Source organism: Propithecus coquereli, unplaced genomic scaffold, assembly GCF_000956105.1.
Source record: "Propithecus coquereli isolate 6110/MARCELLA unplaced genomic scaffold, Pcoq_1.0 Scaffold241, whole genome shotgun sequence".
Classification (NCBI taxonomy): Eukaryota; Metazoa; Chordata; class Mammalia; order Primates; family Indriidae; genus Propithecus; species Propithecus coquereli.
The window spans coordinates 849,656-872,328 of record NW_012147964.1 but is presented as its reverse complement, the minus strand read 5'-3'; the positions used below and the strand labels follow the sequence as shown (position 1 = coordinate 872,328).

General features: G+C 57.0%; 4 protein-coding genes across 6 annotated transcripts in view; 2 read left to right on the top strand and 2 right to left on the bottom strand.

Moving 5' to 3' along the window:
- CLPP (caseinolytic mitochondrial matrix peptidase proteolytic subunit) overlaps nucleotides 1–4,538 on the top strand; it is an 11,491-nt gene extending 6,953 nt beyond the window's left edge. Inside the window, exons 4-6 of the mRNA XM_012646262.1 lie at nucleotides 913–1,100; nucleotides 1,899–2,004; nucleotides 4,178–4,538. Coding sequence (XP_012501716.1) covers nucleotides 913–1,100; nucleotides 1,899–2,004; nucleotides 4,178–4,350 — 467 coding nt within the window. The 3' untranslated portion in view covers nucleotides 4,351–4,538. The remainder of the gene's footprint in view (nucleotides 1–912; nucleotides 1,101–1,898; nucleotides 2,005–4,177) is intronic.
- Nucleotides 4,539–6,497: 1,959 nt separating this feature from the next.
- ALKBH7 (alkB, alkylation repair homolog 7 (E. coli)) lies at nucleotides 6,498–8,228 on the top strand. Its single transcript, XM_012646261.1, has 4 exons — nucleotides 6,498–6,819; nucleotides 7,409–7,582; nucleotides 7,672–7,796; nucleotides 7,999–8,228. The coding sequence occupies exons 1-4, from the start codon at nucleotides 6,616–6,618 to the stop codon at nucleotides 8,159–8,161; spliced, it is 666 nt and encodes a 221-aa protein (XP_012501715.1). The 5' UTR covers nucleotides 6,498–6,615; the 3' UTR covers nucleotides 8,162–8,228.
- A 250-nt stretch (nucleotides 8,229–8,478) lies between these two features.
- Nucleotides 8,479–9,189, bottom strand: PSPN (persephin). Its single transcript, XM_012646260.1, has 2 exons — nucleotides 8,886–9,189; nucleotides 8,479–8,801 (listed from the first exon to the last, which is right to left on the bottom strand). The coding sequence occupies exons 1-2, from the start codon at nucleotides 9,025–9,027 to the stop codon at nucleotides 8,479–8,481; spliced, it is 465 nt and encodes a 154-aa protein (XP_012501714.1). The 5' UTR covers nucleotides 9,028–9,189.
- A 2,258-nt stretch (nucleotides 9,190–11,447) lies between these two features.
- GTF2F1 (general transcription factor IIF, polypeptide 1, 74kDa) lies at nucleotides 11,448–22,606 on the bottom strand. Of its 3 annotated transcripts, none has more exons than XM_012646257.1 (13): nucleotides 22,262–22,606; nucleotides 22,131–22,177; nucleotides 21,029–21,101; nucleotides 16,833–17,026; nucleotides 15,771–15,941; nucleotides 13,773–13,957; nucleotides 13,104–13,257; nucleotides 12,946–13,010; nucleotides 12,729–12,848; nucleotides 12,533–12,606; nucleotides 12,305–12,443; nucleotides 12,003–12,120; nucleotides 11,448–11,922 (listed from the first exon to the last, which is right to left on the bottom strand). In XM_012646257.1, exons 1-13 carry the CDS (start codon nucleotides 22,271–22,273, stop codon nucleotides 11,715–11,717), a joined length of 1,560 nt encoding a protein of 519 aa, XP_012501711.1. In that variant the 5' UTR covers nucleotides 22,274–22,606; the 3' UTR covers nucleotides 11,448–11,714. The 3 variants fall into 3 exon arrangements, with proteins under 3 accessions (XP_012501711.1, XP_012501713.1, XP_012501712.1); XM_012646259.1 differs by having other exon boundaries at nucleotides 12,946–13,007; XM_012646258.1 differs by having other exon boundaries at nucleotides 11,688–11,919.
- Nucleotides 22,607–22,673: the final 67 nt, after the last annotated feature.

Here is a 22,673-nt window from a genome sequence, read left to right as displayed (position 1 = left end):
GCTTGAGCCCAGGAGTGTGAGGTTGCTGTGAGCTAGGCTGACGCCATGGCACTTACTCTAGCCAGGGCAACAGAGTGAGACTGTGTCTCAAAAAAAAAAAAAGAGAGAATAGCCAATTTTTTAAAACTTTTTAATTTTAAATTCTGTTGTTGGAGGCAGGGTCTCACTCTGTCACCCAGGCTGCAGTGCGGTGGCACAATCATAGCTCACTGCAGCCTCGAACTCCTGGGCTCAAGTGAAACTCTTGCCTCAGTCTCCTGAGTAGCTGGAACTACAGGCACATACCACCACGCCTGGCTAATTTTTCTATTTTTAGTAGAGACAGGGTCTTGCTCTTTGTCAGGCTGGTCTTGAACTCCTGATGTCAAGCGATCCTCCCACCTGGGCCTCCCAGACTGCCGGGATTATAGGCATGAGCCACCACACCTGGCTTACAGAATAGCCAATTTTAATTAGCACTTTACTAAGCCAGGCATTTTTCAAAGCACTTCATACGTATTTAACTCATTTTGTCCTCGCAGCAACCCCACGAGGGGTAGTATCTAGTTATCTGCAATCTGCTCGGAGGGGCACTGTGGCTCAGAGAGGCTGAGTCACTTGCCCAAGGTCACACAGATGATAACTTGCCCAGCCAGGGTTCATACCCAAGCGGGCTGGCTCCAGAGCCTTCACTCTTAGCCAACACTCTCTTCTGGTTTCTAGTTTCTCTTGGAAATTTGGTAGATCTGGTCCCGGTGGGCCCATATGCTTGTGTGGCAGCAGTCAGCTGACTCTGACGCAAGTGCTGTCCTTTTTGCCCCCACCTGGTTACCTGCTTCTGTCACTTCCTGACCCCCAGAGGCATTTGCCCCTGCGACTTCTGCTTTAAAGGGCTGCTTCTACACAGCCCCTCACTCAGACCCCTACCCACAGGTGGCGTGGTGACTGCAGGCCTGGCCATCTACGACACGATGCAGTACATCCTGAACCCCATCTGCACGTGGTGCGTGGGCCAGGCCGCCAGCATGGGCTCCCTGCTGCTGGCTGCGGGCAGCCCGGGCATGCGCCACTCACTGCCCAACTCCCGCATCATGATCCACCAGCCGTCCGGGGGCGCCCGGGTGAGTGCCAGGCTGTGAGCTGCCATCAGGATGCAGGACAGGGTCTGGGCACAAGGACTGGCTGGGCGGAAGCCAAGTGTGGGTGTCAGTGTTATTCACTCAGGTATGGTGAGGCCAACAGATCGGGGGCCAACTGGCAGTGAAAAGACAGTTTGTTACTCACATCCCAAGAGGAGGGGGTGCGCCAAGCCATGGCACGCCACACAGGGTCACATGGAGAAGCACTGGGGTCGGTCGGGGACAGAGGGAGTGGGGGAAAACATGGGCAGAAGCCTTTACTGCAGCCTCTACGGGAAGGAACAGGCAAGGCAGGGTGAGTAGACTTAGGATTGGCTGGTTTGAATCACTCTGGGGTATAGAGACGGCCCCTAGTTCTCTGGTACCCAGCCCTGGGGTGATTGGGGCAGGGGGAGGACAGTGGCCCAGCGTGTTAGAGCCCAATCAGGGAGGTGGTGGGGGCTGTGGGCTCTGGATTGGCTGGTCAGCATTTGAAAGGTACAAAAGTGAGTTGTTTCCTGTGTCCAAGAATTAGCTAGCCTTGGAAGGGGCTGTTCCTCCCCAGTCTGCAAGGCCCAGAGCAGAAAATAAGAAAATATATAGTAGAGTCAGAAAGGCTTCCTGGTGGCAGCAAGGATGACGCAAGATGTGGTGGGACTCGAAGATCCCTGTCCCACCTGCTTGAAAACCGGAAGCCGGAAGCCCAGGGAGGGCTCCCGGGTCCTCATCTCGAGCCTCCTCATGAGGGGCCGACACTGATTCTGGCCTTTGTCCCCTCACTGCACTTGGGACGTCCCTCAGGGGCAAGCCACAGACATCGCCATCCAGGCGGAGGAGATCATGAAGCTCAAGAAACAGCTGTACAACATCTATGCCAAACACACCAAACAGAGCCTGCAGGTGATCGGTGAGTGCCCCCGCCCCGGCCAGACCCCGGCTGCCCTCCTTTATTTTATTCAATGTGGACGGACTTGCCAGGCGTTCTCAGCCGGGGCTTCCCAACCTCGGCCTGTGGACATTCAGGGCCGGATCAGATCATTCTCTGTGGTAGGGACTGTCCCGGGCACTGTAGGGTGTGTAGCATCATCCCTGGCCTCCACCCACTAGATGCCAGTAGCCTCCCCCAATCGTGACAACCCAAAATGTCTCCAGACATCACCAGGTACCCACAGAATCGCATGCAGTTAAGAACCACTGTTCTAAGCCCTTTCAGAGTATAGTATTTATAGAGTATAACACCGCGCCCGGCAGATGTTCATCATCTTTAGTGATGATATTTAATAAAAACATCAACAGTTATTAGGGAGGCCGGGCGCGTGACTCACATCTGTAATCCCAGCACTCTGGGAGGCTGAGGAGGGAGGATTGCTTGAGCTCAGGAGTTCAAGACCAGCCTGAGCAAGAGCAAGACCCATCTCTACTAAAAATAGAAAAATTAGCCAGGCCTGGTGGTGCGCACCTATAGACCCAGCTACTAAGGAGGCTGAGGCAGGAGGATCACTTGAGCCCCGGAGTTTGAGGTTGTAGTGAGCTATGATGATGCCACTGCACTCCACCCAGGGTAACAGAGTGACATCCTTTCTCAAAAAAAAAAAAAAAAAAAAAAAGATAGTTATTAGGGAAAGGCAAATTAAAACCACAGAGAGATACCATTTCCGTCCTCTACAATGCCTAAGATACAAAAAAACTGACAACACGAAACGCCGATGAGGGTGCGGAGCAACTGGAACACTTGGCTGCTACAGGTGGGCGTGAAAATGGGACGCCCACTTTGGAAAGCTGTTTGGTGTTACCGGCTAAGGCTAAACATGCACAAAGGTCCCCCTTGGTTCCCCTGCTCAGTGTGTGACCACGGGCACTTGTGTCCGTGAAAGATGTGTACAGGGACTCGATGGCAATCCAGTTCATAGGAGCCCCAAACTGGCCCGGTGCCAGTGGCCTGGGTGTGCCAACAGTGGTTTAAATGACAAAAATAGGCAGAGCTAATCTGTGCTGCTAGGGTGGGGGTTACTTTGGGGTATGGGGAGGAGGTGGTGCGGATTAGTGACTGATGGCCCAAGCAGGGTTTTCGGGGCACTGGCGAGGTTCCATTTCTTGGTCTGGGTGCTGGTCCTATGGGTACGTTCAGTCTGAAAATCCATCTGACTGTACATTTATGAATCATGCCCTTTCCTGGATGTATATTATAAATCAATAAAAAGTTTAAAAAAAATTGAAATAGATACTTTTCTTTTTTTTTTTTTTTGAGACAGAGTCTTACTCTGTTGCCCGGGCTAGAGTGCCGTGGCGTTAGCCTAGCTCATAGCAACCTCAAACTCCTGGGCTCAAGCGATCCTCCTGCCTCAGCCTCCCGAGTAGCTGGGACTACAGGCATGTGCCACCGTGCCTGGCTAATTTTTTCTATATATATATATTTTAGTTGTCCAGATAATTTCTTTCTATTTTTAGTAGAGACGGGGTCTTGCTCTTGCTCAGGCTGGTATCGAACTCCTGACCTTGAGCGATCCTCCCACCTCAGCCTCCCAGAGTGCTAGGATTACAGGCGTGAGCCATCATGCCTGGCATGAAATGGATATTTTTCTGATGGGGAAAGCAAGGCTCAGAGTGAGGAAGACCAAGGTCACACAGGGCAGAATTGGTAGACTCAGGATGTCTTACTCAGTTTGGGCTGCCTAACAAAATACCACAGACTGGGTGGCTTGAACAACAGAGATTTGTTTTTCACAGTCCTAGAGGCTGGAAGGCCAAGATCAAGGTGCTGGCCTGTTCAGTTGCTGGTGAGGGCTCTCTTCCTGGCTTGCAGGCAGCTGCCTTCTCACTGTGTCCTTACATGGTGGGGAGAGAGCAAACTCTGGAATCTCTTCTTAGAAGGGCACTAATCCTATATGGGGGGCCCACCCTTATGACCTCATCTAACCCTAATTACCTTCCAAAGACCTTATCTCTAAATACCTTCCCACTGGGGGTTGGGGCTTCAACATAGGAATTTGGGGGATGGGAGGAACAAACATTCAGGCCAGACCTGGCCCCAGGCCTTTGCTCTTACCCTCATGTGTACCATGTCCCGCTTCCCCCACCAGAGTCGGCCATGGAGAGGGACCGCTACATGAGCCCCATGGAGGCCCAGGAGTTTGGCATTTTGGACAAGGTCCTGGTCCACCCTCCCCAGGACGGTGAGGATGAGCCCGAGCTGGTGCAGAAGGAGCCCGTGGTGGCAGCGACGGTGGCAGAGCCTGTTCCAGCAAGCTCCTGAGAGCTGAGCCTCATCTCCAGGGTCACAGCAAGGGGCCGGGTGCAGCCAGACCCCTCCGTGAGCCCTGCTGACCCCTCGCTGCTGAGCCTGGAGAGGCCCCTTGAGGAACTTTGGATCCGAGGGATCCCCAGTGGACGGGGCAGCCTGGCTGAAACACTGATTTTAAATTAAACCTTTGTGTTCTTTGCTCCGCGTCTGAGGCACCTTCCGTCTCGCTCCTCGAAGGTGTGCACACGTGTGTACTTCACCCTCCTGCGTCTGCTCTGAGCTGAGACCTGGACCTTCCCTTCCTTCAGCAAACTCTCCTGGACATACACTACAGTCAAGGCGCAGTTCTCGAGGCCACAATACCGTGAAGAAAACACAAAAAACTGTTCCCAGAGAGCCTCCATGCTGTGGGAGTAGACACTTAAAAAAAAAAATCAGGCCGGCGCAGTGGTTCACGCCTGTGATCCCAGCACTGTGGGAGGCCGAGGCAGCCTTCCTGTGGTTCCTCCCGCATGCTAGGCACAGACCTGCCACCGGGCTTTTGCACTGGCTATGCCCTCTGCCCAGACTGCTCTTTGCCCAGATACTAACAAGGGTCCGTCTCTCACCTCCTACAGGTCTTTGGGCAAATGTCACCGCCTCAGTGATGCTTTCCCTGACCACACTATGTAAAACTGTAACTGTCTCTCACACACACACCTGCATACCGCCGCTTTTTTTTTTTTTTTTTTAAAAGAAGAGCCTCACTCTGTTGCCCAGGCTGGAATGCAGTGGCACCATCATAGCTCACTGCAGCCTCAAACTCCTGACCTCAAGCAATCTTCCCACCTCAGCCTCCCAAGTAGCTGGGACCACAAGCATGTGTCGCCCTATCTGGCTAATTTTAAAATTTTTTGTAGAAATGGGGTCTTGCTATGTTGCCCAGGCTGGTCTCTTACTGGCCTCAAGTGATCCTCCCACCTCAGCCTCCCAAAGTGCTAGGAAGATTCTAGCTAGCTTTTAAAGGCAGGGCTGGGATGTGAGATGCATGTGACACAGAGAGCAGTCTCCAAAACCTCCAAGCTCTTGGCCCAAAGCAGCTAGAAAGATAGACAGCCTTCACCAGAGATGTGGCTGGAGGGAGAATTACGGTCAATTTTTTGTTTTTTAAAATTCAGAGCATTGGAGAGGGGCTACATTCATCAGTTACAGTTGTTTGAACTTTTCATTATGGACCATTTAAAATATATGCATTATTTAGGCCAGGCACAGTGGCTCATGCCTGTAATCCCAGCATTCTGGGAGGCTGAGGTGGGAGAATGGCTTGAGGCCAGGAGTTTGAGACTAGCCTGGGCAACATAGCAAGACCCCATCTCTACAAAAAAATAAAAATTAGCAGAGCGTGGTGGGGTTTGCCTGTAGTCTCAACTACTGTGGAGGGTGAGGCAGGATCGCTTGAGCCCAGGAGTTGGAGGCTGCAGTGACCTATGATTATGCCACTGCACTCCAGCCTGGGCAAGAGAGTGAGATCCTGCCTCTTAAAAAAAAAAGGTGTGTGTGTGTGTGTGTATATATACACACGCACACATTATTTGAAAGCAAATCTCAGACATCGTTTCATCTGTATTTCAGCATGCATAGAGATAAGAAATCTTTAAAGAGAACCATAATGCCATTTTCAAACCTAAAAACAATAATACTTACTGAAAGGGGGAAATGAATGATGCCGATGCCTCGCTTTGACCTTTGACCACAATCCCTAACTGTACACATGTGGCCCCACCCCATAATCGTGCCCTTGACGTCAGTCCCCTGACCCCTGTAACCTTGACCCCTTCATCTCAGCCTGACTACTCTGCCCTTAACCTCTAGTCCTAGCCGACTGCATGACCTTAGCCTTGGCCCAGATCCTTCTCTGACCCCTGACCTCGGGCCCCCGGCCAGATCCTGCCCTGGCCGCTGTGCGAAGTCTCGGCCAAGCACCGGCTAGGTTGGACCTTTATGGCTCTCGGATAATAAAAGAGGCGCGGCTAGGGTCGGGCAACAGACGGACTTGTGGCACAGCCAATGGTCTAAGCCACTGCATTGATGATGCCCAATAGCGCGGGAGAGAAGGCGGGTTCTGGGAGAGCCAATAGCTTAAGAGGGTGATCAGAACAGCAACCAGTAGCCTCGAGCGAGAGGCGGGACTCTGAGGAAAGCCAATCGCTGGAGGAGACTGGTGCAGTCACAGCCAATGGCTCTGGGGCGGGGGCGTTGCCCTTACCCCGACAGCTTCCACGACCCGGCTCCAGGGCTATGGCCGGGAGTGGGCGGCTGGCGCTGAGGACGCTGCCTGGGCTGGGGTGGGTGCGGGGCTCGGGCCCGGCCGTGCTGAGCCGCCTGCGAGACGCGGCCGTGGTGCGGCCTGGCTTTCTGAGTGCGGCCGAGGAGGAGACGCTGAGACGGGAGCTGGAGCCTGAGCTGCGCCGCCGCCGCTACGAATACGACCACTGGGACGCGGTGAGACGGCAGCGGCGTCGGAGGCGGGACCCGGGCGTCAGGGGCGGGGCCCGGATTTTCCAAGCCTGGTGGGCGGGGCCTGGGTGCCGGGGGCGGGGCCGCACTGGGAGCTGTACCTAGAGAGGGCCGCGGGGCTGGAACCCGGGCTTTGGGAGGAGCGGGACCTGGGGGAAGGGGACTTTGAGGGCAGGGCCGAAACTGGAGACAGGATCTGGAACCAAGAGGTGGAAACGGGTTGGAGCGAGATGAGGGAGGGCAGCTGTTGGGGACAGAGACTGGAGACTTGGTGGGTTGCCTCTGTGGTTGTGCGCAGAGGCTGAGAATTGAATCTGGGGGCAGGCCCAGCATTGGGGACAAGGAATTCGAGCCCGAGGGTGGGTGCAAGGGACTGAGGTCAGACCTAGATGGGCCCTGGGGCAGGGGTCCCTATATGGATTCAAGACCTAGATAGGGTAGTGGTTGCGAGTTGAGGGCGGGGTCGAGTGCGGCTGGGAGAACCAGCCCCTTGCCCTGTGCTCTGCCCCTCCGTGCCTCAGTTTCTCTGTCCCCCCCTGTGAGCTCCCAGGCTTGACCCGAGCCCTCTGTGCAGGCCATCCACGGCTTCCGGGAGACGGAGAAGTCGCGCTGGTCAGAGGCCAGCCGGGCTATCCTGCAGCGTGTGCAGGCAGCCGCCTTTGGCCCTGGCCAGACGCTGCTCTCCCCAGTGCACGTGCTGGACCTGGAGCCGCAGGGCTACATCAAGCCCCACGTGGACAGCATCAAGGTGGGCAGAAGCCAGCGCTTTGGAGTGCCCAGCTGGGGGGTGGGCAGGCCAGGCCAGAGCCTGACCCACCACCATGCCCCTTCTTCCAGTTCTGCGGGGCCACCATTGCCGGCCTGTCCCTCCTGTCTTCCAGCGTCATGCGGCTAGTGCACACCCAGGAGCCGGGGGAGTGGCTGGAACTCCTGCTGGAGCCAGGCTCCCTCTACATCCTTAGGTACCGACAGCGGGGGAGCCCCCACCCCTCCAGGAATGTGCCAGATGCCCACCGGCTGCCTTGAGCACCTCCCTCAATCCAGCGCCCCCAGCAGATGCTCCAAGGTGTTGCAGGAGGCAGCAGACGGGCTGGAACCTGCGTCTGCCTGGAGCAGGGGTTGCCTCCTCCCGCCCAGTCACGCAGCCTGCGTTTTCTCTCACAGGGGCTCAGCCCGTTACGACTTCTCCCATGAGATCCTTCGGGACGAAGAGTCCTTTTTTGGGGAGCGTCGGATTCCCCGGGGCCGACGCATCTCCGTGATCTGCCGCTCCCTCCCAGAGGGGATGGGGCCCGGGGAGCCTGGACAACCGCCCGCCGCCTGCTGACCCCAGGCCGTCCCCCAGCTTCCCACAGAGACTGGATTTGTGAATAAAGGTGGAGAATGGACAACCCAGCCACCCTTGTGCTGGCTGTTTGCTGGGGCTGGGATGTGTAGGGGAAGCCCAGGGTGGCACCTGCCTTCGGAGACCCCAGGGGCAGTGGAGGCTGAACACACAGTCGCAAGGCCAGGAGGTGGTGTCTTTTATTGTGCTCATTGCTGGCGGCCCTGGTGCACCTCCCCTCCTGGTCTTCTCTGCACCTGGGCCTCCAATAAATAAGGCAGCTGAGCTCCTCCGGGCTTCAGGGCACCAGGCTGGCGCCTTCACCCGCCACAGCCACAGGCAGCTGCGGAGAGCTGGGGAAGCCGCTGCCAGTGGTGGCGGTCATCAAGGAAGGCCACGTCAGCGTAGCGGGTAGGCCGGCAGCAGGGCCCGCCGTGGGCTCGGCCCTGGCCCCGCAGCCGGGCCAGCACCAGGCCATGCTGGGTGCGGGCGCCACGGGGGCAGCTGCCGGCGCAGTAGCGGAAGATGACCTTCTCCTCCGAAATGTAGCCCAGGCCCAGCTCCGCCACCGGCAGGGTCAGGCTCCACAGCTGGCACGGGCTGGCTGGCGCTCGGCGCAGGCGGGCAGGGGAGCAGTGGGCGCCTGCGGGAGAGAAAGGCGCTGACACCAGGCGGGGTCTGGGCAGGAGGGAGATGGGAAGTCACAGGGGCCCCGGGGGGTCCTTACCCTGCTGGGTCCCTCCAGCGTCCGCCGCCTGCTCAGACTCTCCCTTGACCATCGGCGTCCCCCAGGCACTGGAGCCCCAGCCCAGGCCCAGCTGCAGTGACAGCAGCAGTAGAGCGCAGAGCGGGGCCATCCCTGAGGCCATTGTGACGGCAGGTCCGGAGGGGGCCTGTGCCCTGAATTTATACCCCCTCCCGGACCGGGGAGCTAACCTCTTCCCTGCCGGCCGCGGCGCCAGAAGGCCCCATGTCCCACACCAGTTCTGCTACCGCGTCCTCTGGTCCAGGCATCGGTTCCTCCTGCCCTGCTTCCCGCCCTCCTAAGAGTTAAGGGCCCACACCCCCCAGCCCACCCCACCCCGACATTCCACAGACCCATTTCCGACGCCCCTGATACCCCCTGATTTACGAGTCTTGTGCCTGCAGCGGGGGCTGAGCCCAGGGCAGGCAACCACTGTCCCCACCCCACCTGCTGCCTGGAGGGGGAGGCAGGGGGCTTCATGGGTCCCCCTGTGGGGTCCCTCCCCCCGCTAAGGCAGGGTGCTGGGGGTCAGGAGCCCCCATGTCACATGTCGTGTGCCAGGTGCAGCAGACGTGTGTGCTGGGCAGGGCGGCTTCGCAGGTGGCCGAGCCCATCATGGCTCCCGCCTGGAGGATTAAGGCATCATGCCCCTGTCTCCGGGCCTGGCGGAGCCAGCATCAAAACAGGAAAAGGGAGAGGCCGGGGGACAGCCAAGGGCTGGGACAAGGGAGCAGGGACTCCTCTCTCCGGAAGGCCAAGCTGGGAACCCCAAGACTAGCCCCACCCTGGGATCCAAGAGCGTCGAGCCCGAGGGGAGGTCGAGGCCCTCCGGGTCATGGTCGCGTCTAGCACGTTGACAGAAGCAGCAGCACGTCACGGGGAGGTGCGTACTCTGGTAGCTTCCACGCCCAGCCCCGTGTGACCCTGGGGAGGTGATCCTCTGTCCCCTCACCAGACAAGGGGGCAATTCCGAAGTCCTCTCACACGGCGCTCTGAGGTCAGACGGACGGGCACTTGGTGTGTAGCAGTGCTGGGAGTTTCTATGCCAAGGGGATACACATACAAATAGCGTGCGTGTGTCTGAAGAGGGGCTCGACCCCATGCGCAAGAGAGTGGGGTGGAACTCGGAGACTGCACCCCCTCAGACTGGCAAAAACCAGAGAACCTGCTTGCACACAGCTGTGGGTGACCCAGGCACTCTCTGACACGTGGTGTAAATTCGTAGCAGCTCTTTGAACGAACAGCTGCTCCCGGGATTGTAAATCACACCTTATGCCCCAGGAAACCTGCTTCCGGGTTCATCCCACTCAGGTGGGCGAAGCAGCCGGCGCAGGGACAGTCGCTGCCTTGTGTCTAGATAAGGCAGGACTGGAGGTGCCCTGAACTCCAGCCATGGGCATTGCTGCAGTGATGACACTGTGGCTGAAGTCTCTTGTCTGAAGTCACCCAGGGGATTTGAACCCAGGTCCCTCCCTAAATGCAAGGCCCCTGCCCCTAGCCACTGCCTGGCCTCCCAATGGGGAGGCCTTAGACCGAGGTCCACATGACAGGGGCAGCAGGGGAGAAACCACCAGGGCAAGGGGCCAGAGCTGCTTTCCTGCCTGGCAGGAGGATGGGGAGGGAGGTTGGACCAGTGGAGACATTCCTAGGAATTAGCCGGGTATCTCAGGCATCCCCACTTGGCAGCCAAGGGCCCGCAGAACTGGGTGGGGAAGTTTTCCACCTGCAGTTTCCAACCGTGGGCAAGACAGAAGCCCGACATCCTGCCCCCAGCCGGGTCACTCAGAACAGGGGTTCCGAAGTGGCGGCTGCAGCCAAATTCCATTTCCAGCCACAGGAACTGGAATAAGCCCTCCCTGTACAGAGCACCTGGCAATGCATACCCAAACTCGGACCGAGAAACATTGCTGGGGAGCTGAGACAAGGCCCAGAAACCAGGAGGATTAGGCTTCGGTGGCCACTTAGGGACAGAGTCCCCGAGCTGAGAACCACACATAGAATGGGCGTTGGATGGCACCCCCAGGTGGCTGGCAGAAGCGAAGGCAGAACCATCTGGAAGGACCTGCCTGCAAAGTAGGCCACGCAGGATGCTTACAAAGAGCCCCCAGCTGGTCGTGAGCACCTGTCCTGAATTACAAAGCACAAGAAAATAACAGGAGGCCCATGAACTTCAGATTCTAAATGTGTCTGACAGACTGTAAGGATGCTTAAAATCAAAACATGAGCCGGGCGCAGTGGCACGCACCTGTGGTCCCAGCTACTGGGGAGGCTGAGGCGGGAGGATCGCTTGAGCCCAGGAGTTGGAGGCTGCAGTGAGCTATGATGACGCCACTGCACTCTAGCCTGGGTGACAGAGCCAGACCCTGTCTCTAAAATAATAATAATAATTGAAAAAATAAACTATCCAAACAGAGCAGTGACCTGCAAAGGAAGCAAAGACCACTTTGAGCAATCGAAAATGGAGTCACTGACAAACTAAATTCCTAATGGGCTGCGCGGGAGACAAATGAGGCTGAAGAGGGTCCCTGTAAAGGGGAAGGCAGAGCTGCAGAAGTGACCCAGCGGGGAGCACACGGGCTCGGTCAGCGCGACAGAGGTCAAGGGAGGAGGAGGAGGAGGAGGGGAATGACAGGGTCTAAACGGCATCTGAAGGTTCCAGAAGGGGCTGGAGGAGGACACTGCCTAGGCGTTTCAGAATTGGTGACACCGGGGCACCGGGCCTGAGGGAGGGATGCAACAGGGCGGGGAACACGCGACAGTGAGCACGCAGAGCCGAGAGGCCGCGGAGGACGAGCCTGTTTATTGGGCGCCTCACTCCTTGAGCGAGAAGTGCATCTTGTCGTTGATCATCTTGCGCTCGGGGTTGAGGCGCTTGAGGATCTGGGCCAGCACGTTCACCGTCTGCTCGCTGCTCAGCCCCGTCTTCTTGGTCTGGAACTTCTTCAGCAGGTCCTTGGTGGTCATGGGCTTCCGCGTCAGGTAGCGGCGCACGGCGTCCTCGGTCACCTGCACGTCGCTGCTGAGCAGACGGCAGGGCGGTGGCGTCAGCAAGGTTCTCCCCGGCTGCCCCCGCCCGCCCCACCGTCCCAGCCAACTCACCCGCCGCTGGGCGTCGACTTGCCCGAGGGGGGCTGAGGGGTCGACTTCCCAGACAGGCTCTGGGGCCCGGCGTCCAGCCGCAAGCGCTTGGGTGCCGGTGTCTCGCCTGCACGCTTCCCTGTCGGAGCAGGGTCGCGCTGAGTCTTGGGAATGGGGAGGCTGGACCCTTGGGCAGGACCCCAGGCTGGGCAGTGCCAGGATCGGGGCACAAGCAGCTCAAGGAGGGACAGGCCTCCGTGCCCACCTCTCTGTCCCCTCCCTGGCCGGGGCTCCCGGGGCAGCGGGGGACGCCGGGCACTCACCTTGCTCTAGTTTGCTGGCGGCGGCCCGCAGGGTGGAGGAGGTGCTGCCGCCCTCTGCGCTGGGCGTGCCTGGGCGGCTATTGCCCCTCGAGCTGCCTCCCGAGGGCTTCCGCTCCCTCTTGGGGGGCGTCTTCTTCTTCTGCAGAGGTTGAGGTGGGGTGGGGACGTCAGCCGGAGCCAGACGCCTGGGCTGCCCCTGCCTGGACCCCGGCCCCGGCTGGGCCTTACCGCCATGAAGAGGGCCGAGGAGGCCTCGCTGTCGATGTCGCTCTCCTCCGAGCTGTCTGACTCCTCGCTGCTGTCTGCAGGGGCACAGGCCGGGGCTCAGGACCGGAGCGGCCCTGACCCTGCACCCACCCTTGCCGCCGTTGCAGATGAGGGAGCCCGCCCTGAGCCTTGAATGCCGAGGCCAATCCAGCCCCACCTTTCCGGCGCTTCTTCTCCTGCGGGGTGGGCGCCTTCTTCTCCTCCTCTTCCTCCTTGTCCTCCTCAGGAGGCTTCTCCTCCTCACTCTCCTCGCTGCTGTCGCTCTGCTCATCGACTCCTGGTGCAGCGAGAGGGCAGGGTGTGGGTGGGAGCGGGCCACAGCTGGCCATCCCCCGAGCTCCGACAGCCTCCGCCCGCTGAGGACCACGGCCTACCCTTGGGCCCCTCCTCCTGCTGCGGCACCTTGGGCTTGCCCACCTCCGGCTCGTCCTGGGAGCTGCTGTGAGACAGGGAGCGCGTGAGGTCGAGCACGGCCCCGAGGCCACCGTGAGTGACTCAGGCCCAGCCGCACACCCACCTCCCAGCTGCTCACCTGGAGCCGTCCGACATGTAGTCCACCTCCTGGCCCTCGAAGTCCCCGTCGTCACTGTCCTCGAAGGCCTCGTCGTCTGAGCCCTTCTTCTTCTTCCTCTTCCTGCCCGCCTTGGTGGGTGGCGCCTTCTTCTTGGCCTTGGGGGCTTTGCTGCCTGGGGGGCGGGGGGAGGAAGGGGTGGCTCAGGGCACACATGAATCGTGGTTCTCGTATTTTGTGTGCTTTGACATCCCAGGCCCTGGCTGGCTGGGGAACCGGCCCCTCCAGGGCCAGCCAGCGCTCCTGGAAAGAGAAGGGCTGGCCCAGGGTCCCCTCTCCTAGGCAAACGCCCCAGGCCAGAGCCCACACCCCCAAGCCCTTCCTCTACCGCTCATACACCAGGCGATCACCCCTGCCCTGAATCACCCCTGCCAGGCGCCAGCGACGGCCCCTGCAGCCCAGGGCGCCCTGGGACTGTTCAGACTGGCTGACCCCACGCAGTACCCTCTGTGGGTTCCCACTATAGGCCACAGCCCTGGTGCCCCGGGCGCCTGCCCTGCCTCCCCGGGTGGCCTCCAGAGCCTCCTGTTTCCAGGGCCACTGTGAGTGACACCTTCCTTTCAGCGGCATTAACCCACCAGTCACCTCCAAGAACTAAGGCCCAGGCACCGCAGGACGGCCCAGACTCACCTTCCTCGCCGCTGGCGTCGCTGTCGTCAGACGACATCTCCAGGTCGTCCTCCAGGTCGTGGATGCGCAGCTCGCTGGGCTTCTTGTGGCCGCGCTTCTCCTTGTCCTCCTCCTCCTCGTCCTGGCCCTGGTCCTTGAGCCGCCGCTGCTGCATGATGCTGAAGTGGTTCAGCACCTTGTTCCTCCTGGAGGGGGGACAGTGGGGCTGATAAGGCCACCAGCCCTGCGCCTGCACCAGGTGGGCCTGGGAGCACCGCAGAGCGACTGCAAAGGTGCCCTGACCCCACCCTCCAGGGGACTCAGCAGGCGGCAGGGACGCCTCGGATCACACACAGAGGACGACACCGGTCCTCCCTCGACCCCCTCCCTGCCTGGGTCCATCCAGGAGGAGGGTCACGTGATGCCGTCGCACCTCCCTCAGGCTCACAGAATCTGCCCCAATGTACTCACATTGGTCTCTTGTCATTAGAGTTTATGGGTGATTTTCTTTCTTTTTTTTTTTTTTTTTGAGAGTTTTGCTCTGTCACCCAGGCCGCAAGCTACAGTGCGGTGGCATCATCACAGCTCACAGCAACCTCAAACTCCTGGGCTCAAGAGATCCTCCTGCCTCAGCCTCCCGAGTAGCTGGGACTAGAGGTGCCAACATTACACCTGGCTAATTTTTCTTTTTTCGTAGAGACGGGGTCTCGCTCTTGCTCAGGCTGGTCTCGAACTCCTGGCCTTAAGCTGTCCTCCCGCCTCAGCCTCCCAAAGTGCTGGGATTGCAGGCGTGAGCCACTGTGCCCAGCCTGGGTGCCTCTTCTTTAATGACAAGGAGGACTGACGTCTACATCAGAACACTGGAACGCGGTAACGTCATCCCACTGCTCGTGGACGTTTTAAAGAATGCGACTGCATTTAATGAACTTACAAAGTAGATTCGAAAGAAAATACAGCAAATGAAACGACCAAGAGCATCGACCAGGCACGGCGGCTCACGCCTGCAATCCCAGGTTTTAGGGAGGCTCAGGCGGGAGGATTGCTTGAGGCCAGGTGTTCAAGACCAGGCTGGGCAACACAGCGAGGCCCCCGTCTCTAATGAAAAGAAAAAAGTTAGCCGGACGTGTGTGGGCCTTTCGTCCCAGCCACTCAGGAGGCTGAGGTGGGAGGATCGGGGCTGCAGGGAGCTGTGACTGCACCACTGCACTCCAGCCTGGGTGACAGAGGGAAATTCTGACCGGCGTGAGCAGACAGAGCAGCAGGGAGAACTGGACCCTCATTGGGTCCAGGCCTGACGCTGCACCAATCCAGGCTGGGGAGGGTGCTGGGCCCTGCCTGCCTTTTACTGGGGTTGCTTTTGGGGTGAGTCAACCTATAACTCACTCAAAAACGTAAAAACTAAACAAAATGATTAAGCAAAGGGGGGAGAAAAGGTGTTTCTTAACCTTTTGGGAGCCGCAAACTCTGTGAGCGTCTGCTAAGCCTGGACACGCGCGAATGCCGTTTTGCAGACTTGCTCGGAGCGCCCTCCCCGCCGCGTGCGGCTGCCCAGGGTGGTCGGGGCCCTGAGGGGGTCTCATCCTCAGCCTGGCGTTCGAGGCCCGGTGCAGCCTCATCCCCCTCCCACGGTCACACTGCTCCGGCCTCGTGCGCCACGTCCCTGCAGCCACTTGCCAATCATTCTACCCACCCCATCTCGAGACCCCAAATGATGCCACTGCTCAGAAGCCCCTCCCAGGACCCCCCGCAGAGGAGCCGGCCCCAGGCTCGGGGAAGTTGAGGCGGCAGCTGGACCTACCCTGCTCTGCTGATCCGTGCTCTGGGCTCCAACACTGGCCCTCACGGTGCCCTGCACACCCCCATCGCGGCCCTAAGGGTTCCGAGTCTGTGTCCCCACTGCCCTGAGAGCTCGTGAGGGGGGCATGGGTCTGCCCCGGCCACCACTGAGTCCCCAGCTCCCAGCACAGGGCCTGGCAACACGCTCCCTTTCCCGCACCCCGGCCCCCCCAGCTCACTCACCTCTCCCACTCCTCCTCCGCCTCCTCGGCAGTGAGCGTGCGGTGCCGGGCCAGCGGCGTGAAGTTGTACCAATTGTGCACGGGGAAGGCCTCGAAGGCCCCGTCGGGGCACTGGGTGAAGATGTAGTAGGACGTGTTCTCTGTCACACCTCCCTTCTTTATGCCCTTGAACCTGTGGGGAGCCACAGTCAGGGGATGAGCCCCGGCCCTGCCTCCTCCAGGGAAAGCCCGGGACTATATGAGGCTCTGGAGAGGCTCTTCGACTGCCTGAGCCTCAACTTCCACATCTGGGGAGCAGGGCCAGTGCTCGAGCCCCGCAGAGCGGGTCCAGAGCTGGGCATAGTATGCGCATCATCATCATTTCTGCAAGGACTGGGCTAGATCAGCCGTGAAGGGCCCAGCCCTGGGGTCAGACCCATCTAGATTTGCCTCTGGTTCCACCACCACTCACGGGCTGCAGCTGGGAGCCGGGCTGGGGACCGAGATGGGACAGGGAGGCATGGCCGGACCTGAAGTAGGCACTCGACTAGGGCTGCATCTCCTGGAGGCTAAACAACTGTCCAGCTCCTCGGGGCCCCCGCCACATTCTCCTCTGCCCCCACTGTCCAGACCATCAACTTGCTCTGCGTACCCCTCCCTGCCTACAGCCTTCCAGGGCTCCCTTGGGCTCAGGGTCCGGCCACATGCTGGCACCCACTGCCCTGCGCCAGCTGGCCCACTGTCACCATCACATGCTGTTCAGCCTGGAGCGCCCTTCCTCAACCTAATCTTCACCCCTCCTGCTCGGGCTGCCCTCTCCGAGAGGCGTCCCAAACATCATAAACCACCCGCAGGGCCGGCCACTGGGCTTCCTGCGTTGTGGCACTCAGAGCTGCCACAGAGCCAGGCATGAGCACCAACCCGGTACATCTGCAAAAATAAAACCCTGCAAGGGCGGAAGTGCTGGCGCCCCCATCTTACGGGGGGAAACTGAGGTTCAGAGAGGGCATCCCACAAAGTGTGCGGCACGAGGGGGGATGTGGGCTAGTCCCTAGGCTGGCACCCACCCCTCCCTGCCACTTACTTCCTGCCTGATTTGCCGTTGACGCGGAGCAGCCAGGGCTGGTCCTCGGGTCTGAACTCCTTGAGGACGACGCCGTACTTCTTCCTCCGGGCCTCCTCCCGGAGCTTGCGGTTGAACTCGCTGCCCGCGCCGGACTCGGGCATCTCCTCCTCTTGGTAAATTTTCTTGTTGCTCAAGTCCCGCTCCAGCCGGGCCTGTGGGGGAACAAGAAGTGAAACGTCTCAGGGTCCTGCCCTCTGCTTGGGCTGTGCCCCCCGCCAGGATGACCTTACGCTCTCCCCACGCTGAGCTCCGGAGGCTCAAAGCCAACTTCCTGCTTGGCAAAAAGGGAGTGGAACGTTAGTGCTCAGTCAATCTGGGAAAAAGGAATTTGGGTGAAGCCTTGTACTGTGTCTCTTTTTGAAAGTTTGAAATTATTTCTAATTTAAAAGTTAAAAAAAAGAAACAAGATCACTGGAGTGGTATGACAAAAACAAAGAAAAAATAAAAACTACCTCCCTGGAACTCTCCATTTGACTCTGCATTGCCCCATGAATTTAGATGTCATCAAAGGATGAGTTTTTTCCAAATTTCAATCTCTGGGCAAGGCCGGGCGTGGTGGCTCACACCTGTAATCCTAGCACTCTGGGAGGCCGAGGCGGGAGGATCGCTTGAGCTCAGGAGTTCCAGACTAGCCTGAGCAAGAAGGAGACCTCATCTCTACTAAAAATAGAAAAATATTAGCCAAGCATGGTGGTGAACATCTATAGTCCCAGCAACTCGGGAGGCTGAGGCAGGAGGATTGCCTGAGCCCAGGAATTTGTGGTTGCTGTGAGCTAGGCTAATGCCATGGTACTCTCGCCCTGGCAACAGAGCAAGACTGTTTTAAAGAAAAAAAAAAAAAAAAAGGTCAATCTTTGGGCAATTTAGCAGTCTACGCTGCATTTTAGAATGCACGGATTGCTTACTCTAAGGATTCTTCTAGATATAGCAGAGGTTGAAACGACATACACACAAAATAATGTTTTGCAGCAGCAGTCACCTCCTGCTGTGTGGCCAGGTCCCTAACAGGCCACGGACCAGTAGCAGTCGGCAGCCTGGGGGTTGGGAGCCGCAGCATTGCAGTGCTGCTTGCTGTGGCTAAAGATTGGGAGGGGGTCTAAACGCACATCGACAGGTCTGGTTAAATACACCGGGGTTCCTCCATACAGTGGACACCATGTAGCCCGAAACAAAAACGAAGAAAGAAAAGAGACAACTGTATGGAACAGCTGCCAAGACTTATTAACTGAAGAAGGCAAGAAGACCCACATTACTTCCCACTGCTTCAGACCACTGGGGACAAAGAGAAGATCCTATAGGCTCCCAGGGAGGAGGGAAAACAGGTTTCGTATAAAGCAGAAGTTGGCATGGGCTGGCTGCCTGTTTTTGTAAATAAAGTTTTATTGGCACACAGCCACGCCCATTCATTTACTACTGTCTATGGCTGCTTTCATTCTGCAATGGCAGAACAGATCACACAGGACAGAGACTGGCCAAAACAGCTGAACATCATTATTAACTGGCCCTTTACGAAAAAGCTTGTTGACTCCTAATACAATAGACCAAGAATGAGAATGGCAAAGATTCCTCAACAGCTGCACCGGGAGCAAAAGGACAATGGAGCCACACTTTCAAAATTCCGAGGGAAAATGATTACTGGCCTAGAGATTCACACCCAGCCATGCTATCAACCGTGAGGCGAGAACAGAGCTAGTTTTAGGGACACAAGCACTCACAGCATGCCTCCCACAGCTCCTTTTCAGGAGCTGCTCCAGGGTGCGCTTCATTCAAACAAGGAAGAAAACAGGAAAGACAACAAGGTAGGAGCCAAGAAATGGGAAATCAGGGGAGACGGAGGGAGAAGACCCGGGAAAAGGTCAGAGAAGACCCCACACCATGCCACCCCACCTAGAAGAGGCCGTAGGGCAGGGGAGAGCAGCCAGGGCAGACGGGCAGGTCAGCAGGCTCTGGCAGGGAGGGAAACCTCCAAGGGAAGGAACTGAGAGAATGCTTAATGCGCTTAGACACAGTGAGATTTACACAACTAGGGGAAAGTTTTGGACTGAGCTGGTGAAGAAAACTAAATGAACCGAGTTGGGTGCACTCATTCAAGGCCAGTCTGGGCAACACAGCAAGATCCCATCTCAGGAAAAAAGAAACAAAACTGAACTAAACAAACGTTAAAATTACAGCACATTTAAAAACTTATCGGCCGGGCGCGGTGGCTCACGCCTGTAATCCTAGCACTCTGGGAGGCCGAGATGGTCGGGTTGTTTGAGCTCAGGAGTTCGAAACCAGCCTGAGCAAGAGCAAGACCCCGTCTCTACTAGAAATACAAAGAAATTATCTGGACAACTAAAAATATATAGAAAAAATTAGCCGGGCATGGTGGCGCATGCCTGTAGTCCCAGCTACTCGGGAGGCTGAGGCAGGAGGATCGCTTGAGCCCAGGAGTTTGAGGTTGCTGTGAGCTAGGCTGACGCCACAGCACTCTAGCCAAGGCAACAGAGTGAGACTCTGTCTCAAAAAAAAAAAAAACCAAAACTCCAGGGATAACCGAACATTGATCTAAAACCACCATATAACTCGACTGTGAGGATGGAGTACTATAGACTGAATGTTTGTGAAAATCTGTTTTTGTAATAATTAATTTATATGTCATTTATTTATTTATTTATGAATGAATGAATGGACAGGGTCTTGCTCTGTCGCCCAGACTAGAGTACAGTGGCCTCATCACAGCTCACTGCAGCCTCGAACTGCTGGGCTCAAGTGATCCTCCTGCCTCACCCTCCCGAGTCGCTGGGACTACAGGTGCACGCCACTGTGCCCAGCTGAAAGTATGTTTGTATATGAACGAGTAGCTGGAGCTCCCGGAAGGCAGGCTGCCCCCCACCCAGCAAGCTTTCAAATGGACAATGACCTTCCTCCCTGGGAAGAGGGTTCCCTGAGCAAACACTCACTTGCCCAACGTCCACATAGAAATGTTGCTATCACCCCTCTCTCAAATACAGTTTCATCAGCTCCCGGGAATGAGGCAGTATTTTAAAGTAATCAAAAGACAGAACTGAGCTCACAGACAAGAGGTGTACCAGGAGTTGCCCCACTGTGGGAGGATCTGAAGCTGCTGACTGTGGACGTTGGGCCAACTCCTCTGCTGAGCTGGTCCAGTCTCCGTGGCTTCAAATGCCACCCAAACGCCCAGATCCTCCATCCCCATCTCCCAACTTATACACCCAAGCGCTTACTTACCACCCGCTCTTGCTGTCCAACTAGCAGTTTAAATACAAGATGTCCCAGAATTGAATTCTCAAAGCCTCCACCCAAACTCTACTTTCTCCGAGCTTCTCTGTCTCAGTAAATGGAATCGTCTGTGATTCACTCTCCCTCACCCCTCAATATCCAATCAACCAACTGACCCTGTTGTTTCCACTTTCAAAACACCCTAAAGTCTGGCTACCCCTCAGACCCTTGGTTGGCTCCAATGCCCACCCAGGACTCGCCTGGACCAGCGCAGCTGCCTCCATCCTGACCTCCCATCATCTGTCCTCAAACCCAGTTTGTCTCCCTTTAGTGGCCAGATCACTCTACCACTTCCCAGCTGAAAACCCTTCAATGGCTTCCAAAGTGCTTTCTAGTAATGATTCATTCTAGTAATGATTCATTTTTACTTTTATTTTATGGAGACCGGGTCTTGTTATGTTGCCTGCTCAGGCTGGGGCTGAACTCAATCCTCTTGCCTCAGCCTCCTGAGTAGCCGGAACGACAGGTGCAAACCACCCTGCCAAGATCCAAAGTCCTTTCTAGAGCCTCTGACAGCGGGCACTTGGGGGCTGTCTGTAGGATGTGGCCCTCGGCCCAGATAAATCTAGGCCAAAAATGCCCATTAGTGGGCACAACTTTTAGATGTTCCCCTTTAAGGAGAAGACCTCTTGCAGGGAATGCCAAATCTTTCAGGGACACCCAGCAGCTCAGCCTGGGCCTCTGTCATTGTTTTACCTTCACTTGGGGAGAACTGAGGAAACTGAGCCTTAATTACTATTACATCTAAGCAACTATTACTTAAAAGCTGGCAATGTGGATAAAAGAGAAAAAGGCAAAAAAAAGCAACTATTACAACCACTAAGTCCAGGGTCATGTTCTCTCACTCCCCACCGCCAAGACCAGAGACTTACCTGATTCCAAGTAGCAAAGTTGACTTTATCAGCTGCATTAAACGCCATTATGTTAAACTTTTTGTTTGTGTTCCTGGAGTGGGCAAGAAGAGGCAGTGTTAATTCAACCAATCATTCAATCAGCAAGCCCACCCTGGCTCAGCTCTTTGTGCTGGGCAATGCTGGGAACTCCTAAAAGACTCCAAGGACTCCCAGACTGTCAGGGAAGCTGGACCCATCCCCTCCTAACTCCATACAAAGAACAGAAGGAGGTTTGGACAAAGATTTGGGGGAACCCAAGATGTAGGTTTAATTGAGAACTCGGCCCTGTGGAGGAAGGCAGGGTGTGCTTCCTGGAGGAGGAAAATATTGGAAGTGGGTTTTGCAGTATCAAGAAGAATCCACCCGGGCCGGGCGCGGTGGCTCATGCCTGTAATCCTAGCACTCTGGGAGGCCGAGGTGGGCGGATTGTTTGAGCTCAGGAGTTCGACCAGCCTGAGCAAGAGCGAGACCCGTCTCTACTAAAATTAGAAAGAAATTAATTGGACAACTAAAAATATATAGAAAAAATTAGCCGGGCATGCCTGTAGTCCCAGCTACTCAGGAGGCTGAGGCAGGAGGATCGCTTGAGCCCAGGAGTTTGAGGTTGCTGTGAGCTAGGATGACGCCACGGCACTCTACCCCGGGCAACACAGAGAGACTCTGTCTCAAAAAAAAAAAAGAAAAATCCACCCAACATAGTCACAGTTTGATGGGGGGGTGGGAGGGGCGAGAGGGACAGGAAGGCATTCCTGGCAGAGGGAACAGCATGAACAAAGGCCTGGAAAGGACAAAAACCTGACCAGTTAAAAACAGAACGAAGACTATGTCCTTAGGGCTACAGTCCTGGCATCAAGAGACCACAAAGGCCTTGAATGCTAGGCCAAGGGGCTGAATCGTGCTGTGCATGAAATGCACTGATTCACTCATTCAAAAAACAGTGACAACCCCAAGAGGCCTCAGCTTAACCCCAGCCCGGCCCTCCAAGTCGCTCCCAGTCTGGACGGAGAACCACAGGCGGGGCCAGAAACGCCTAGAAATCTCGTGAAGGTTTTAATTCCTTTGTGTGGGGCCGGGCACTTACTTGGGAACTCGAACGACATACTCAGTGACATTCTGGCTGCCGGGGCCCTGCGGACAGAGGAGGTGGACGGTGAGTGCGGGGCTGCGGGGGTCAGCGCCGGGACCCGCAACTCCCGCCTCATTCATACTCACTAGGGCCGCCATGGGCAACGGTCAGGGGCTCGGGTCCGGTCCGACCCGGATTCTTTTGTGTCTCCCCCGGAGTTCACGTCCCTCAGTCCCCGGGGAAGCCGCCTTCTCGGTGTCGCTTGGAGAGCGAGGACCCCAAGCCCTAGACACCAGCGGCCCTGAGATCAGCCACCCGGAAGCTGCGCTCGACCAGATCCGTCTGCGCCTTCGCCTAACCTGGAAGTGAAACCCCTCGGCGCCTGTGGCCGCCTGAATACTGTCACCTGTGCGCCTCCTCCCGCCCCTTTACAGACACAGCAAAAGCAGGCTGAGTCTGAGGTAAACGAACTGTCTCCTGTCGCAGGCGCGCTCTTATATAGCGCGTTACCTTAATCAGCTGGGGCACGCCTTCGTGACGTCATCACATGAACCCTCC